Source organism: Balaenoptera physalus, assembly GCF_965194825.1.
Source record: "Balaenoptera physalus genome assembly, chromosome: 15".
Classification (NCBI taxonomy): Eukaryota; Metazoa; Chordata; class Mammalia; order Artiodactyla; family Balaenopteridae; genus Balaenoptera; species Balaenoptera physalus.
Window position 1 is genome coordinate 77,649,598 of NC_138894.1, and position 16,515 is coordinate 77,666,112.

Genomic DNA, 16,515 nt, shown 5'->3' on the forward strand with positions numbered 1-16,515 from the left:
CCTAAACTATTTACTACCTGGCCCTTTACAGAAAAAGTTTGTCACTCTTGATCTAAACAGTAAGTGCTACACCGAATTAGATGCAGAAAGAACATTATGTGGGCAGGAGGCAAGCTTTGAACTGTAAAAACCTTGTGAGATGGAGGGCCTTTGGAGGTCATCAAGAATCCTTTCTGCAAATTAAGAGATCACTGCTCATGCAGTTTCTGCTTAAGGTGCTCACAGTGATGGGGGATTCACTATTTGACTTGAACTTTAAACAGAAACCTCTCTTCTTTCTTTCCATACTCCTCAATTCAGTCTCAACTTCCCTGCCATTTCTCCCTGCCTCTTCCTTCTCCCTCTCCTGCGGAACAGTCAATCTGGTGAATAGTGAGACTTAAATTTATGGCCGAATCCTGGCTCTGCCACCTACCAGAAAATTTACATAATCTCCGAGCCTCCCAAACTTCACCTACAAAATGCAAATAACAATTTTGGGATCGTGAAGATTAAATGAGATGGCGGTGAAAGGGCCTAGAGGGCCCTCAACATTAGTTTTTGTAGTCAATCACTTGTTTCCAGGACTCAAGCCTACCTTTCCAGCACAAAAACAGCTTTCAGGCAATGCAGAGCTCTTGACTAGAAGTTAGCAGACCTCTAGTCCTATTTCTACCACCTGTGGCCATGGGTAAACTCACTCACCCTGATTCATGGGCTTCACTGATAAAGTGAAGGGGATGAATGACCAGATGATCTCCGGGTCCCCTCTGGATTAGAAAATAATCTTGAGCCCTGGATCTCGGAGCGGGACACAGGCATGTCTCAGCTCCTCCCACATTCGAGTCCCGAAAAAGCCACACGACCGAGACCCACCCTCGATAACATAAAAGGGGTAAACCCCGGGCCCTGTACCGAATCTCTACTGCTGCCGGCCTGGCTCCAGGCAAAGCAGGTGAAACAACAACACTGGAACACAGGCCAGCGCTTTAAACCGACACAAACACAAGCCAACAGTTCGTTAACATGCGGTGATAAATTAAAAGACACAGGCGACACCGCTGCTCTGAGCTACAGACCGAAGTCTAGGCCAAATTACTGCCCAAATTGCACTGGTACGGGAGACCCCCATCGAGAAGCTTCCTTCCGCTCCCTCGAACTCCACTGCCCCAGGGAGAGGAGGCGGCCGCGGGCGTAGTAGGTGGGAAAGGAAGTGCGGACCTCGCCGGGGAAAGGCCAGGCGGAAAGCCGAGCGCACGCGCCTTCTCACCTTAGCTCGCGGGGGCTCAGACTCCTGCTGCCGGCAAGGTTTGGACCCGAGCGACTGGACTCGACTGGACCAAGGGGCGGGCCCTGCCTAGAAAGGACCCTTCACCCTTCCCACCGGCTCCGCGGGCTTCGCAGGCCTTCCGGGCTGCCCTCCGGCTGCCTGACTGGAAAATCCGGAACTCTGTCCCCCTCCTCCCTGGCCTTCCTTCCTCCGCGCGGAGAAGGTGTACTTTCCGCCCCGTTAGCCAGAAGCGAAGGGCGAGGTTAAGGAACCGGCGGCAGCTCGCCATAGCGGTGTTAGTCAGGCAGTACATCGGGCGCCTGGCCAGAGCCAGGCTACGGAAAGAAAAGTCCTCTGCTTGGCTCCCACGACTTGAAGCGCCGTCCACTTTCGTCCTTTCCTGCTCAAGATGGTGGCCTCCCGGGCAGTTGGCAGCCTCAGCCGCTTTACTCCCTCCAGGATGCTCCGCTGCCCAGGTGAGGCCTGGTTGAGGGCGCCCAACAGCCCCGGGCAGACCTCCTACGGAGACCCGAGCTTCCCCGGAGCCTCGTCTCCCCATCGCTGCCACCTCCCTACCCCGGCCCAGGGTCCCAGCCCTGGATAAGGGGGAGGGATGCTGCTCTGGGATCCGGTCTCTTGTTCCCTGGCGCAGGGACTGACATTTCCTCTCTCATGAGTCCTGCAGCGATTTCGGGCTCCATAAGCCCTAACGTTTCTGAGCCCTGTCCTCCCGGTCTGGCACTTTCCGCTGGTCTCCTCTTATTTCCTTTAATGATGGCCTTGAGCCTGTTTCTACGAGATTGGGAGGACTAGGAGGACTAGGACAGTCCAGTCTGTCACATCTTTGTGGCTCCATTGCACCTTGCCTGTAACAAGAGGCATCCTAAAACCTTCTTATATGAAATTAACCAGCCTTGCAAATTACTGCTATTCCCTGCCCCTTTTCCACAAAACCTTTTTTGTACCTATTACCACACTTCAATAGGAAGCTCAACTTTTGCAGTTCCAATTATCCCACTATGAACGTATAATATATAGATTTTCAAGGGCCAGGTTCTGCAATTTGCTAGAAGAAGCATTTTTTAAAAAAAATACGCAGATACCCTCTTTCTTAAGGAGCAAGATGTTAGATAATTTTACAACTATTTCTACCCTTGTTTCTGACGATACCCAGTTAGCTTGCATTAGCTATATTGTCTTTTTGTCTTCAAACTGGCAGTGAAAGAGTTAAAGTGGGTGACTGGAAAATCAAGCATTTTCCTTGCATCTCAAATCTTTAAGGTGAAATGTGACTTTTTATTGTATGTTGTACTTAATACCGGTTACTTAATTAGAAGTATAATTTATAATATGCCTTCCTCCTTCTGAACCCCCGGGGTAATACCGTATGCTGTTTTTGGAAGAGTGCCTGGAATCTCCCTTTACTGTAAGGGACTAATTTAGAATGATTGAATCTCTTCTGCTTTCTTATTTCGACCGGTGTTTTTAGTCTCCACAGGACTGCTTTGTGCGTGTGTGCGCGCACGTCAATCATAAGATTACAGAAAATTGAAATGCTGTAAAGACTGGGGAAAAGGATTAAGAAAAAAAGAATCACCCATTCCCTTACTACTCACATACCTACTGTTAGCATTTAGTCATGTGACCTGACAGTTTGTCTATTTTCCACATTTTTGGTTTAACACTTTAAAAATATCAAATGTATATTTTTGAGCTTCCCCTCCATTGATTTTAAGGTAATGCAATTAAAAGCATTAAATTTGGAGTCTGACTTCTGGGTTTGAATCTAGCTCTGCCTTTTACCCTCTGGTGACCTTACCCTTTGGTGACCTTGGGCAAGTAATTTCTATGTCTGTTTTCTCATTTGTGAAATGGGGAATAATACCACCTTGTGAGCTTTAAAGGAGTTATTTTAGGTGTAAAGCAGTTTTTCGTGGAGTAAGTGCTACTATTAACATTAATAAACATTAGCTGTTACAACTCTTTCAGGCCCTGAAGAACTATGATTCTATTGATACAGATCTGAGACTTTTTTAAAGTAATTTTTACATTTTACATGTCATAAAAGGTTACAAGCCTAGTTTTTCTATGTTTTTTTATAGACATATATATACATGTGTGTATATATTTTGCATTGTGTTTTAACCTATAAGAAAATATGGCTTGGGGAGGGAGGGATAAATTGGGAGACTGGGATTGACATATACACACTACCATATATAAAATAGATAACTAATAAGAACCTACTGTATAGCACAGTGAAAGTCTACTCAATACTCTGTAATGACCTATATGGGAATAGAATCTAATAAAGAGTGGATATATGTATATGTATAGCTGATTCACTTTGCTGTACAGCAGAAACTAACACAACATGGTAAATCAGCTATACTTGAATAAAAATTAATTTTAAAAATTAAAAAAATATGGCTTATTATAGCTATTGCTCCTTTTAGTAGCAATGTATAAATTTTGAAAAAAAGTCTAGAAAGTAAATTTAAAATTACCTGCACACCTGGATTGCCATTTAGACTCAACAGACTAACCCTAACCCTACCCCTAACTGAAAGTCTATGCCAAGGCATTGCCAAACATTTAATGAGATTATGACGTTTAATGATGGATGATTAAAATCTCTTGATGCTGCTTTGTATTTCTTGAAGTTTTAACCCATTCCTGCCTGAGTGCTGTAATTCTTAGTATGACTATCAAATGAAAATCACATCTTGACCAAAATATCTTGTTTAATTCCCACTCTTACTCTAAATCCAAATTCCTGATTACCTAAGTGGTAGAATAATTTCACAGGAAATGAATTGGAGGCAAATACCTTAGTAGATGGTGTATATTTAAATTTGACTCTCACTTCTTTAATCCTGTCCCTTCCCCCGGTACTGAATATTGAGAAAAGCTGTTGATTGTTACAACCAAAGTAACACTTTAATATTTGAAATTTGTGTTAGCATAATCCAGCTCTCTGCACTGCTGTAGTGTTCCGTCTTGTAGGTATCTTCTCAAGTTAAATTATTTAAATGATTACAAAGTAGGCCAGAGGTTTCTCTCTCTTTTGCTGGCACAGGAAATATAGGCTAAAGTTCACCCAGCTGCTCTACAGCAGGGGTCCCCAACCCCCGGGGCTGCAGGCCGGTACCGCCTGAACCATCCCCCACCCCACGCCCCCACCGGTCCGTAGAAAAATTGTCTTCCATGAAACCGGTCCCTGGTGCCCAAAAGGTTGGGGACCGCTGCTGTAAAGTAAGCTCTCCTAATTAGGAAGTGAGTAAGGCTGGATTCCAAAAGCAAAGCTACCGTGTACTTCAACTTGATTTAGTTGACTGTGGTTTGAAATTGTTTTCCAGACATGTTTGTACATTTGCTGTTTTTCTCTTTGTTTCTTGTCTCTATTTATTTAGAGGAGGTTTTGTGTATGTCTATATGGGGGGGGGGGAAGGTAGGTTAGTAGATGAGAGTTTATGGTTTATAAGCTAATGAGCTCAAACCTGTTGTCTCAAATATTTGGTCTTCAGAATTACAACCCACGTCCAAGCCCCTTCACCTGCTCTGTTTTCTTTTTTCCTTAGGCACTTATCTTCTAACATATTTATTTCCATATTTATGTTTCTTGTTTTTTATCTGTCTTTCCACCCCATCTTCTCCCACCCTGCATTCCTGATCAGTTCCTTGTCACTAATTCAGTTTATCCTGTTCTAGCTAGAATTGCCTATTATCTGGCTCCCCTCCCACAGAATTTCTACTTTATAGGGAAACTCCTTTCTATGCCAGGCCTGTTTTCACCTCCTCCACAAAGACAGGGACTTTTGTCTTTCTGTTCACTCTAGGCCACACTAGATTTTTGTTGTGGGATAAATGACTATAAGATGATGTTGGAGGAGATTACAGTTTAGTTGGGGGAAACACCTGCTACAGATGCAGCGATTAGAGAACAAAACAATGAGTAATAAAGATAAAAATTTGGGCAGGGAAGGCAAAGATCCTTGTAGACAGAATCTCACGATAAGGCTTTGTAGAGCCATGATACAGATATAAAGAAGGAAGAGTCACAAATACAGATGACACAGATCTCAAATGATGGAAAAGCAAAGGGAAGTATATCATTAGTGAAGTAGAGGCACTGGAGATTGAGGAGATGTCTGGCTTCTCTTATCTTAATTTACTTTGGTATAGGACTTTGACTTATAGGTACTTTTATAATCATTACATCACTTTTACTCTATCTTTATAAGGACACTGAAATGCTCTGAGAGACTTGTACATGGTCATACAACTAGTAAATAATAAACTTGGTGGTCGAACCCAAGGCTTTGGACTCTCGGGTCCTTTGTCTTTGCACCATGAGGGCTGACTTGGACTGCTTAAAGAAAAAAAAATGCAGACAGAACCAGCGATCACCCCACTCTGGTTCTGGTGCCATCTACAGTTTTTTTTTTAATAGTATGTTGTTTTGCCTTTGAAAGCAGTATAAAGCTGCTTTTTTCTGTGCCTTCGCTTCCCCTCCTTTAAAGAACTGCAAGATAGAGAGAAACATGGAGCCTCTAAAGCCCCTTGATTTTATTTTTCATGACACTGGAAAGTCCATCTCTCCATAGAAATGCAAGAGGACCTGGCTGGAGAACATGCTTGAGATATATTTGGAATACATTTGGAACTAACATTATGTAGATTACTTATTTCTTAGTGTATTTGTTTCCTATTGTGGCCCTAAATTTCCACAAACTTAGTGTCTGAAACAATAGAAATTTATTATCTTACAGTTATGGATGTCAGAAATGAGTCTCACTGGGTTAAAATCAAAGGTGTTGGCAGGGCTGTGTTCATTCTGGATGCTCTAAGGGAAAATCCATTATGTTGCCTTTTCTAGCTTCCAGAGGCTGCCTGCATTCCTTGACTTCTTCAAAGCCAGCAAAATGAGTTCTCATGCTGCCATCTCTGGTTCTTTTGCCTTTTCTCCTCCTTTGTAATTTCATGGGGTGTACCTGAATAATCCAGGCTAATCGCCCTGTATTAAGGTCAGCTAATTAGCCACCTTAATTCCATTTGCAGCCTTTATTTCCCTTTGCCATATAACCTAACATACTCGGTTTCTGGGGACATGGGCATCCTTGAGAGGCCATTCTTCCACCTACCACGTTTAGTATCCAGATAATCATTTGACCTGATAATTGAAACAAAAAGATACAGCAGTGGTCACCATAATGGCTTAGAACACTTTGTTTTGTTGTGGTTGTTATAAAGTCCAGCTTTGTTATGTATAGCAGGTACTATGGAAATTCTGTTTTGTAAAATAATTAATTTTGAAATACCTTTTTCTTACAGGTTATATTTGCCGCAACTTTACAAAGTCCTCTGCTTTGCTGAGTAAGTTTAACTTCTCGTTGATATGCTTACATTTGCTTTTTATACTTATTTAGCAATAAACATGTTTACAAATAAATTTTCCTTCTCTTTTTAGCCAGAACCCATATTAACTATGGAGTCAAAGGAGACGTAGCAGTTATTCGAATTAACTCACCCAATTCAAAGGTACCCAATTTAACTTGCTGCAGTTTATTTCTACTCACTACATTCATTAATCCTCTCCTGAATGGCAAAGAAATAAATCGACCAATTTGGCAGTAATCTTATCACATGAACTTACAGTTTTGATAGTTAGAGTTTGAGAAATTGCCCAAGGAATGCAGTTTTCTGCAGCAGAGGTCCTTGTTTAAGAATTTCTCCTAGTTGACTTTAGGTGTCAGATTAACATCAAGGATTAATAAAACTAGCCTTTTGTTACACTGTAGAATGATAAGGTGGTTTATTAGATAAGAAGCAAAGTATAAGCTTTGTTTATAAGAATTAAAACTGACCTACCCATCTTAACTATGAGGTTATTAAATCGGCTTCCTTAACCTGCCTGACATAAGTCATTATTCATAGTAAGTTGGCTGGGTTAAATGTCGTTTAGTTTCCTACGGGACCTGAATGACTCGGTGCAGTTCATATGTTAGAAATCAAGTTCTGTTCAAAGTGGAACTTCATTTGTTTTTGGCAACTTCAAAAAAGCATGCAGCATTAATCCAGTCTTTTGCCAAGAAGAGCTTTATTGCAGAAGCTCATGCTTTTCCCTCACCTAAAGTTGGTGTAAAGATTTCATATTTCAGAAATCTTATTACCAGAGGCCTCAATGAAGTAGGAGGACCTAGATGGAAGCAATTAACAACTATCACAAATTAAGGAAAGTAAGAGCCAGTCCCCCTCACTAGAGTAAATCTTAGCATTTACTGAGCAATGATTCAAACTTAAGATATTTTTTGTAAGTTGACCATTTTTCCTGAACACAAAAATAACACATGCCTGTAGTAGGACATTTTAAAGCAATAAAGAGGAGAATAACATTCATTCATACTCCAAACCCAAAGATAACCACTGTTAACATTTAATCCAGTTTCAACAAATAATATTCTAAAAATTAAGATCATACTATATGTCTAATTTTGATTTCTTTTTTTCCTTAACATTATACAAATTTTTTCCATGCTGATAAATGTTTGTAGACTTAATTATAGCCTGCATATGATTGAAACTTAGGAATATGACCTCCTCAGGAATACGAGTTCCTCCTTTAAGTAGAACTATTTTTAGAGGGAGGGGTGCTTACATTTGGCCAAAGCACCTGAATAGACAGCTGCTGGGTTGTTTGTTTGTTTGTTTCCCTGTCTCTTTCTTTTAACTGTATATTTCTCCTGGATAAACGTATTTCCTATAATCAAAATAGCATTTGATGGTGATTTGCACATCTGTTACTTCGAATTTAAACCCTTAGATTTATATGTATTTCCCTTTGGTAGGTGAATACTCTGGGTCAAGAACTGCATTCAGAGTTCATAGAAGTAATGAATGAAGTCTGGTCTAGCAATCAAATCAGAAGTGCTGTCCTTATCTCATCAAAGCCAGGGTGCTTCATTGCAGGTGCCGATCTCAAGTAAGTTTTAGGAAATTTGAAGTCATCTTTTATCTTGGCTAATGGTATGTTTTTTAGGCCTAATCATTTCTCATTTTAAAAGAAGGTAGAAGTAAATTTTCTCTGCAAGTTTTTTTAAAGTTATTTTCATGAGTATAATAAAGTTAATAAAAAAGAGGGACTTGTTGCTTAAACCTTATAAGACTGAATACAGCCTTTCTTTAAAGAAGTTGAAGTAGTAGTTCAAGGAGCAATATTTGAGTAGAATGAAAATAAACTAACAATGAGATGCCCTTTTTTTTCATCCACCAGACCAGCAAACATTTAAAAGTTTGAAAATATCATATTAGCAAGGACTTGGGAAAATGAGAAAGTTAAATATTACTAGTAGGAATGCAAATTGGTATAGCCAATTTGGAGAGTAATTTGATAAAATTTAGTAAAACTGAAAATGCACGTATCATATAATCAAGTGATACCTCTTCTAGGTATATATGCTAGAGAAATCCCACCCTTTGGTTTTAAGGACCCATGCATGCATAGGGATGTTCAGTCCTGTGTAGTTTAAAATAGTGAAGAATTTGAAACAAGCTAAACGTCAGTCATGAGGGAAATAGATAAGTAAATGTGGAATATTCACAAGATAAAATACTACAGAAACAATTCAAAGGAACTAACTAGATCTACAGCATAATGGTAGAACTCAAAAACATAATGTTAAGTTAAAAAAAAAAAGGAAGTTGCAGAATGTTTGATACTGTATCTAGTTTATATAAACATTTTAAAACCATACATGAAATACTCCTCTGTATTATTTATGGATACAAATATGTAGTTGGTTTGAAGAATACACTGCAAACATACAAAAATGGTTGTTTCAGGGTAAATGAATTGGCTGGTAGAACTTCAGGAGGTCAAAGGCTACTTTACCAATACAGCTAATATTTTCTTTTTTTTTTCAGTGATATAATGTACATATATATAACTTCTTTAAAATTCTTTAAAGCAAAAGTAAGGAGGAGAGATAATACCTTAATATTAGTTTACTGGGTTAAAATGTTAATGGTTGTTAATTCTGTCAAAATATGGGTATTTGTTATATTTGTTATATTACTCTTTGCAGTTTTGGCAATGATAGCCAGCATTATTGGCTTAGTAATTTGTATTTATGGTGTTTGTATATTTTTAAACTTTGTTCAATATTGTATACCCTTCTTTTTTTATGTATAGTAATTAGAAATTCATAAATATTCTGTTTGTTTATGTTTATTTTTTAGAAAAAGCAAAGTTATCTCCATCAAGTGCTTTTTCTTCTAGCTTGGTTATTTAAGCCTAGTAAGACACTGATGTACCTGGTAGTAGCTACCTAAATCCATAGGAAAATACTTGTAGCTTGTGTGAGGCTAGCTGAACAACTCCCAGCATATAAAATGACAGAAAATTAGTTATCTTTGGTCAAAAGTAAAAAACCCACGGCTTAAATGTGTTCAGAAACAAACTGAAATTAAAGGACATTGAGGACAACATTATTATAATAGAAGCCTTTTTTTCTGTCATTTTGATTGATGTTTAATCCGAAAGCTACCTGATAGTGAAAATGTTTAATCTGCTTGTGAAAATATTTACCAGAAGATGATTTTCTCATGTACAGAGCTTTGTAATCTAATGATTTGTTACCAAAACAAACATAAATTATTCAACATGTTTTGTTTCATGTTCTCTGAATCCAGAAATTTAACACTCTTTATAGAGAGATGATGTCACTGATATTAGTGCTGTCTGAGGCAAAATCATTCTTAAACTTCTGAGTGTTTGAAGATTCACTACCAAATATTGATATATGATAGGATAAGGATATGGTGGATAAAGTATTGAACAAAATAGGTTATGGTTTTATCTTTGGTTTTTTTTGGTTCTCTTCTCTCATGTTTACTGCAGCATGTTAACTGCTTGCACGACCCCTCAAGAGGTAACACAAATATCACAGGAAGCACAGAAAATGTTTGAGAAAGTTGAGAAGTCCACAAAGCCTATTGTGGCTGCCATCAATGGATCCTGCTTAGGAGGAGGACTTGAGGTACAGATTTATTCCAAAGTCATTGAGACAACGGTCCAGCTCATTGTTGGGATTCACCAGCTGCAAACCTTTAGGCTACTATTTTGCCTTAAAAAAAGTTGTTGAGGGAGAATCAGCTTTGTTTTTAGTTATCAAATTTCTGGATAGGTTTTTATCCTTAGTCTCATGGCACAGAGCAAGTGAACCAAAGTGTCATGTTTTCATTTACAAATTGAGAAGATTTTGAACTAGATCTCTAAGGTCCCTATCAATTCTAAAAAACCTTGTTCAAGTTTGCAAGGCAAAGATTCAGAAGTGTGATTCATGCTCTTGAGCTACTGAAGTCTGGTTGAGACACATAACACATAATGTATGTCAAGTGTTTTGTGAGTAGTAAAGATGGTAAATAACACAAGGTTTGAGAGAAGAGGTGCTTACCAAACTGGAGCATGTAAGAAAGAAGGAGGGGAAAAGAAAATAACATTTATTGAACATTTATCACATGCTGAGTTCTATACTAGACACTTTCACATGTGTTAATTAAGGAAACTAGTGTCTGGTCCTAAAAGATAGGCAGAATTTGATTAACCAGAAAGTAGTGGGAAAACATTCCACACGTGGCATGGTGTGAGCAAAGACAAGGATAAACAAAGCCTAATTAGGGCACCATAAGTAGGCCTGCTTGATTGAAGAGTCTTTACATCGTACAGGGCTTCTTAACCTGGGGTGCATATATAATTGTGTGTGCATTTTTCTTTTGAGAGCTTCCATACCTTTCAGCAGATTTTCAAGGAGATCTGCAACCCAAAAAGAGGTTAATAACTTAGGGGAAAGGTATGAAGTAAGGCCAGAAAGGTAAATTGTGGAAAGCATCAAATGCCAGCCTAAGGAATTTCAGTTTATTCTGGGGGCACATTCCTGCTTTATGAGTAATCTTTAGACCCTCACATATCCTAAGATGTTACAAAGTTACATTTTTTAACACTCTAATTTTCTTTCATTTGTTTGAAGCTTGCCATTTCATGCCAATACAGAATAGCAACAAAAGATAAAAAAACAGTACTGGGTTCCCCTGAAGTCTTGCTGGGAATCCTACCAGGAGCGGGAGGCACACAAAGGCTACCCAAAATGGTGAGTTTAAGATACCCATGCGAACTTGAGAACCTTGGTCCTATGTGCCCCTTTAGATCTATTTCCTCTGTACAAAAGGTATCATATGGGTATTCATTGTAAAATTTAGAAACTGGACTTGCCTGGTGGCGCAGTGGTTAAGAATCTGCCTGCCAGTGCAGGGGACACAGGTTCAAGCCCTGGTCCGGGAAGATCCCACATGCCGCGGAGCAACTAAGCCCGGGCACCACAACTACTGAGCCTGCACTCTAGAGCCTGCGAGTCACAACTACTGAGCCCACGTGCCACAACTACTGAAGCCCGCGCACCTAGAGCCCGTGCTCCGCAACAAGAGAAGCCACCGCAGTGAGAAGCCTGCGCACCGCAACAAAGAGCAGCCCCCGCTCGCTGCAACTAGAGAAAGCCCGCGCTCAGCAACAAAGTCCCAACGCAGTCAAAAATAAATAAATAAACAAATAAATTTTTTTAAAAAATTTAGAAACCAAATACAATGTGAATATATGGGATCAATAACATTTTATTCCTGATATTTGTTTATTTTTTCAATTCTACTTTTTATTTATTTTTTCAATTCCGTGATCAAAATGATTGATCCAGGGTCCTTTGTTAGTCCCTGAAGAAGGGAAGAGATAAATAAGATACATGTCTTGCTTTCTGGAACTTACAGTTTAATTTGTTCCTTCTCTGCACAGTGCGATCTTACCAGTTTTTCAAATCCCTGGGTCTTATTTCATGATAACTGTTAAGAGGCAGACCTTTCGCCTGATTTGGATGATCTCACTGTTGTATTCTATAGACCCAAAAGAGGCCCGTCAGTCTTTTGAATTCTTAAGAAGAAGGGAAGGACAGTCAGACCTGGAGGCTGCAGAGCAATCTTAAGATCAAACTTGAGGGCCCTCTGAACCTCATAGCCTCTGGCACTGTGGATTCTTCAGGGAAAACAACACTCAGCAGAAATACTCTTTGCAGAGAAGTTGATATGAGTTGGACATAGAAAAACGGGAAAGTTTATGGTACTTGTTTTCTGATAATAAATAGTGTGCATTCCTTCATAGGAATTGCCAAGAGGGTTTACTGAAAGAATGAATAAGCCTATATGTGTATAGAAAATATTGCTGTTTCTTTTGTTTTGTTATAGTTGGTTCTTGAATGTTGCTAGAAGCTGTTCTTTTAGCACCTACATACAAAGCCCTAGTTGAGTTCTCTTTTTGTTAAGTCTAAGATCCTTTCTAAAGACATTGTCAAAACTATGAGATGGGCTTCCCTGGTGGCGCAGTGGTTGAGAGTCTGCCTGCCAGTGCAGGGGACACGGGTTCGAGCCCTGGTCTGGGAGGATCCCACATGCCGCGGAGCGGCTGGGCCCGTGAGCCACAACTACTGAGCCTGCGCGTCTGGAGCCTGTGCTCCGCAACAGGAGAGGCCGCGATAGTGAGAGGCCCAAGCACCGCGATGAAGAGTGGCCCCCGCTTGCTGCAACTGGAGAAAGCCCTCGCACAGAAATGAAGACCCAGCACAGCGATAAATAAATAAATAAAAATTAAAAAACAAAAAAAAAACTATGAGATTTCTCAGTCTCTACTAATTCCAGTATAGGAATTTTAAATATTTTACAAATGATACAGAAGAAACTCAGAATGACATAAATGTACAATTTTAGGAAACATGACATTTTTTTCTCCACTTTATCAATCCATAAGACAGAAATCCTACATATTGAATTAAAAGAAGAGATATAAAGACATTTTTAACTTCAGGCGGAGGTTTCTAAAACTAAACTTTACCTAAATCTGTATCAGTGTATAAAATTTCGTTGATGGATATATAACATAAAAATCAGGTTTGACTTTTCTCATTTTAATATTTATTTTGCTCAGTTGGATGATTTGTAAATTGTAATTGCCACTCTGATTTTTTTCCACCTTTGCTCTAATCCTTGCTTGTTAGGTGGGTGTGCCTGCTGCTTTTGACATGATGCTGACTGGTAGAGGCATTCGTGCAGACAGAGCAAAGAAAATGGGACTCGTTGACCAGCTGGTGGAACCGCTGGGTAAGTGCTAACATGCTTCAGAATTGAGCCTTATGAAGTTATTTATTTTCTTAAAGAGTTAATATCTTGAATATTGGTTATAGTGAAACCCAAACACTTAAGAAATGAGTCATTATGCTGAAGAGTGAAGTTTTCTAAAGATAGCTAATACGAAATCATTTTCAACATCACCCCGATTTCTATTTTACGTTATTTATAATTGGGACATCAGGAGTACAGGATTGAATCGAGTCATTAGTTTTGGTTCTTAAATTACCTGTATCATTATCCATGATAACTATTCTTCAGTGTTTTGTGTCTGTTTTAATAATATAATAAACATGTATGAAACAACCAACCTAAGGATATTAATAATTGACATCTACTAATGTGCTGCTTCCTCCCATACAATTTCCTTGCCTCTTCTCATCCAAGGAAACCACTATTCCAGATTGTATGTTCATCACCCTCTTACATTTCTTAAAAATCAGCATTATTGAGATGTTATTTAGATGATAATAAATTTACCAGTGTTTAACGTACAGTTTGCATTTTGACAAACGTATATAGCTATGTAAACACCACCACAATCATACAATAGAACATTTCTAGTATGTAGCTTTTTGTGTCTTTCATTTAGCATACTGCTTTTGAGATTCACCCATGTTGTTATATGTCAGCAATGTATTCCTTCTTGTTGCTGAATGTCATTCCATTGTATAGATAAACCATAATTTGTTTATCCATTCACCAAATGATAGACATTTGAGGTGTTTCCAATTTGGGGCTATTCTGAATAAAGCTGCTATGAACATTCATTGACAAGTCTTTATGTGGACAAATATTTCATTTCTTTTGGACAAATACTGAAGCGTGGATTGGCTGGACCATATGATAGATGTGCTTAGCTTTTAAGAACCTGTCAAACTGTTTTTCCAAAGTGGTTATACCATTTTACTTCCTTACCAGCAGTGTATCAGAGTTCTAGTTACAACCACTTTGCACGCTCAGTCTTTTTAATTTTAAACATTTCAATAGGAGTGTAGTAATATCTCATTGGGGTTTAATTTGTATTTCCCTAAAGACCGAAGATACCGAACTTATTTCATGTATTTATTTGCCTTCTGTATATCTTCTGATAAAGTGTTCAAATGTTTTGCCCATTTTGTTTGATTTAGCTGTTTTTCTTATTACTGAGTTTTCAGAGTTCTTTATATATCAGGATATAAGTCCTTTATGAGATTTGTAATTTGCAAATGTTTTCTCCCTGTCTGTGGCTTGTCTTTTCATTATCTAAGAGTAGAAATTCTTAATTTTGATGAAGTCCAGTGTATCAAAGTCTTCTTTTATGGATCATGGTATTGGTGTTTTAGAAATCTTTTCCTAACAAGATTACAAAGATTTTCTCCTATGCTTTCTTCTGAAAGTTTTGTAGTTTAGCTCTTACGTTTTGGTCTGTGCTACTTCAAGTTAATGTTTATGTATGGTGTGAGGTACAGATTGAGTTGTTGTTGTTGTTGTTGTTGTGTGATTATGAATATCCAAAATGTCCTGGCACAATTTGTTGAGAAGACTCTTCTTTCCCATTGACACCTTGACACTTTGGTGGAAAATCAGTTGACCCTCTGTGTTTGGGTCTATATCTAGGTTTCCTATTTCCAATTATTTATATGTCTTTACTTAAGCCAGTATCACACTGTCTTGAATATTGTGTTTTGTAGTAAATCTTGATATCAGATAGTGTGACCCCACCCTCCACCTTGCTTCTCTTCTTTCAATATCATTTTGCCTATTCTAGTTTCTTTGCATTTACATATGAATTTTAAATCATCTCATCCATACCTACAAAAACATCTGCTAAGATCTTTTTTTTTTTTTTTTTTTAATTTGTTTTTGGCTGTGTTGGGTCTTTGTTTCTGTGCGAGGGCTTTCTCTAGTTGCGGCAAGCGGGGGCCACTCTTCATCGCGGTGTGCGGGCCTCTCACTATCGCGGCCTCTCTTGTTGCTGAGCACAGGCTCCAGACGCGCAGGCTCAGTAGTTGTGGCTCATGGGCCTAGTAGCTCCGCAGCATGTGGGATCTTCCCAGACCAGGGCTCGAACCCGTGTCCCCTGCACTGGCAGGCAGATTCTTAACCACTGCGCCACCAGGGAAGCCCCTGCTAAGATCTTGATTCGGATTCCATTGAATCAATGTATCAATTTGGGGAGAATTGACATTTTAAAAATACTGAGTGTTTTCATTATGAACATAATATAACTTTCTGTTTACTTAGGTCATCTTTAGTTTCTCCCAGTAGTGTTTTATACTTTTCATTGAACATACCTTGCACACATTTTGTTAAATTTGTACCTAAGTATTTCATGCTTTTGTGCCATTATACTTTTTTAACTTTAATTTCTCATTAATTACTAACATATATAGATACAAATGATTTTCGTATGTGGACCTTGTATTCTGTGATTTTGCTAAATTTATTAGTTCTACTAGCTCTTTCTGTAGATTCCTAAGGATTTTCTACATAAATAATCATGTTGTCTACAAATAAAGACATTTTGGCTTCTTCCTTTCCCACCTGGTTGGTGTTTCTTTTTCTTGACTTAACTGCAGTGGCTAAGATCTTTAGTACAATATTGATTTGAAGTGAAAGCAGATATTATTAACTTGTTCCAATCTTAAGAGAGACATTCACACTGATGCTGTAGGGTGTATAATGTTACGTAGGTTTTTCATATATACCCTTTATCAGATTGCAGATGTACCTTATTTATAGTTTGCTGAGAACTATATTGCTTTTTCTGCATCTAATGAGATGATTGTTTGGGTTTGTCCTTTTAGTTTATTAAGTAAAGTCATTTACATTGATTTTTGACTATTGAATTCATTCCTGGAATAAACTTCACTTGGTTGTGATGTATTATCCTTTTTATAAAGTGCCGGTTGAATCAGCTAAAATTTTCTGAAGGATTTTTATGTCTGGTCATGAGAGATAATGGTCTCAGGGATAATATTTTTTTCCTTGTGATATTTTTGCCTGGTGTTGATATCTGGGTAATTCTGACTTCATAAAATGAGTTGGAAATACTTCTTCCT

The 16,515-nt window shown here is 38.6% G+C and overlaps 2 protein-coding genes across 5 annotated transcripts in view; one reads left to right on the forward strand and one right to left on the reverse strand.

Annotated features, from left to right (window-relative positions):
- Window positions 1-1,385, reverse strand: part of HADHB (hydroxyacyl-CoA dehydrogenase trifunctional multienzyme complex subunit beta) — a 43,213-nt gene extending 41,828 nt beyond the window's left edge. For 2 of the 4 annotated variants that reach the window (XM_082427578.1, XM_082427577.1), the window contains exon 1: window positions 1,250-1,385. Coding sequence is in view for 2 of the 4 variants with exons in the window: in XM_082427575.1 (XP_082283701.1) it covers window positions 685-694 (10 nt within the window). In the remaining 2 variants the exon portion in view is untranslated. Of the gene's footprint in view, window positions 1-684; window positions 757-1,249 lie in introns of those variants that run through there. The other 2 variants (XM_082427575.1, XM_082427576.1) reach the window with 2 other exon arrangements.
- Window positions 1,386-1,586: 201 nt separating this feature from the next.
- The window catches only part of HADHA (hydroxyacyl-CoA dehydrogenase trifunctional multienzyme complex subunit alpha), a 47,140-nt gene continuing 32,211 nt past the window's right edge, over window positions 1,587-16,515 (forward strand). The window contains exons 1-7 of the mRNA XM_082427542.1: window positions 1,587-1,725; window positions 6,584-6,625; window positions 6,720-6,790; window positions 8,098-8,231; window positions 10,149-10,287; window positions 11,278-11,397; window positions 13,342-13,444. Of these exons, the coding sequence (XP_082283668.1) occupies window positions 1,659-1,725; window positions 6,584-6,625; window positions 6,720-6,790; window positions 8,098-8,231; window positions 10,149-10,287; window positions 11,278-11,397; window positions 13,342-13,444 (676 nt within the window). The 5' untranslated portion in view covers window positions 1,587-1,658. The remainder of the gene's footprint in view (window positions 1,726-6,583; window positions 6,626-6,719; window positions 6,791-8,097; window positions 8,232-10,148; window positions 10,288-11,277; window positions 11,398-13,341; window positions 13,445-16,515) is intronic.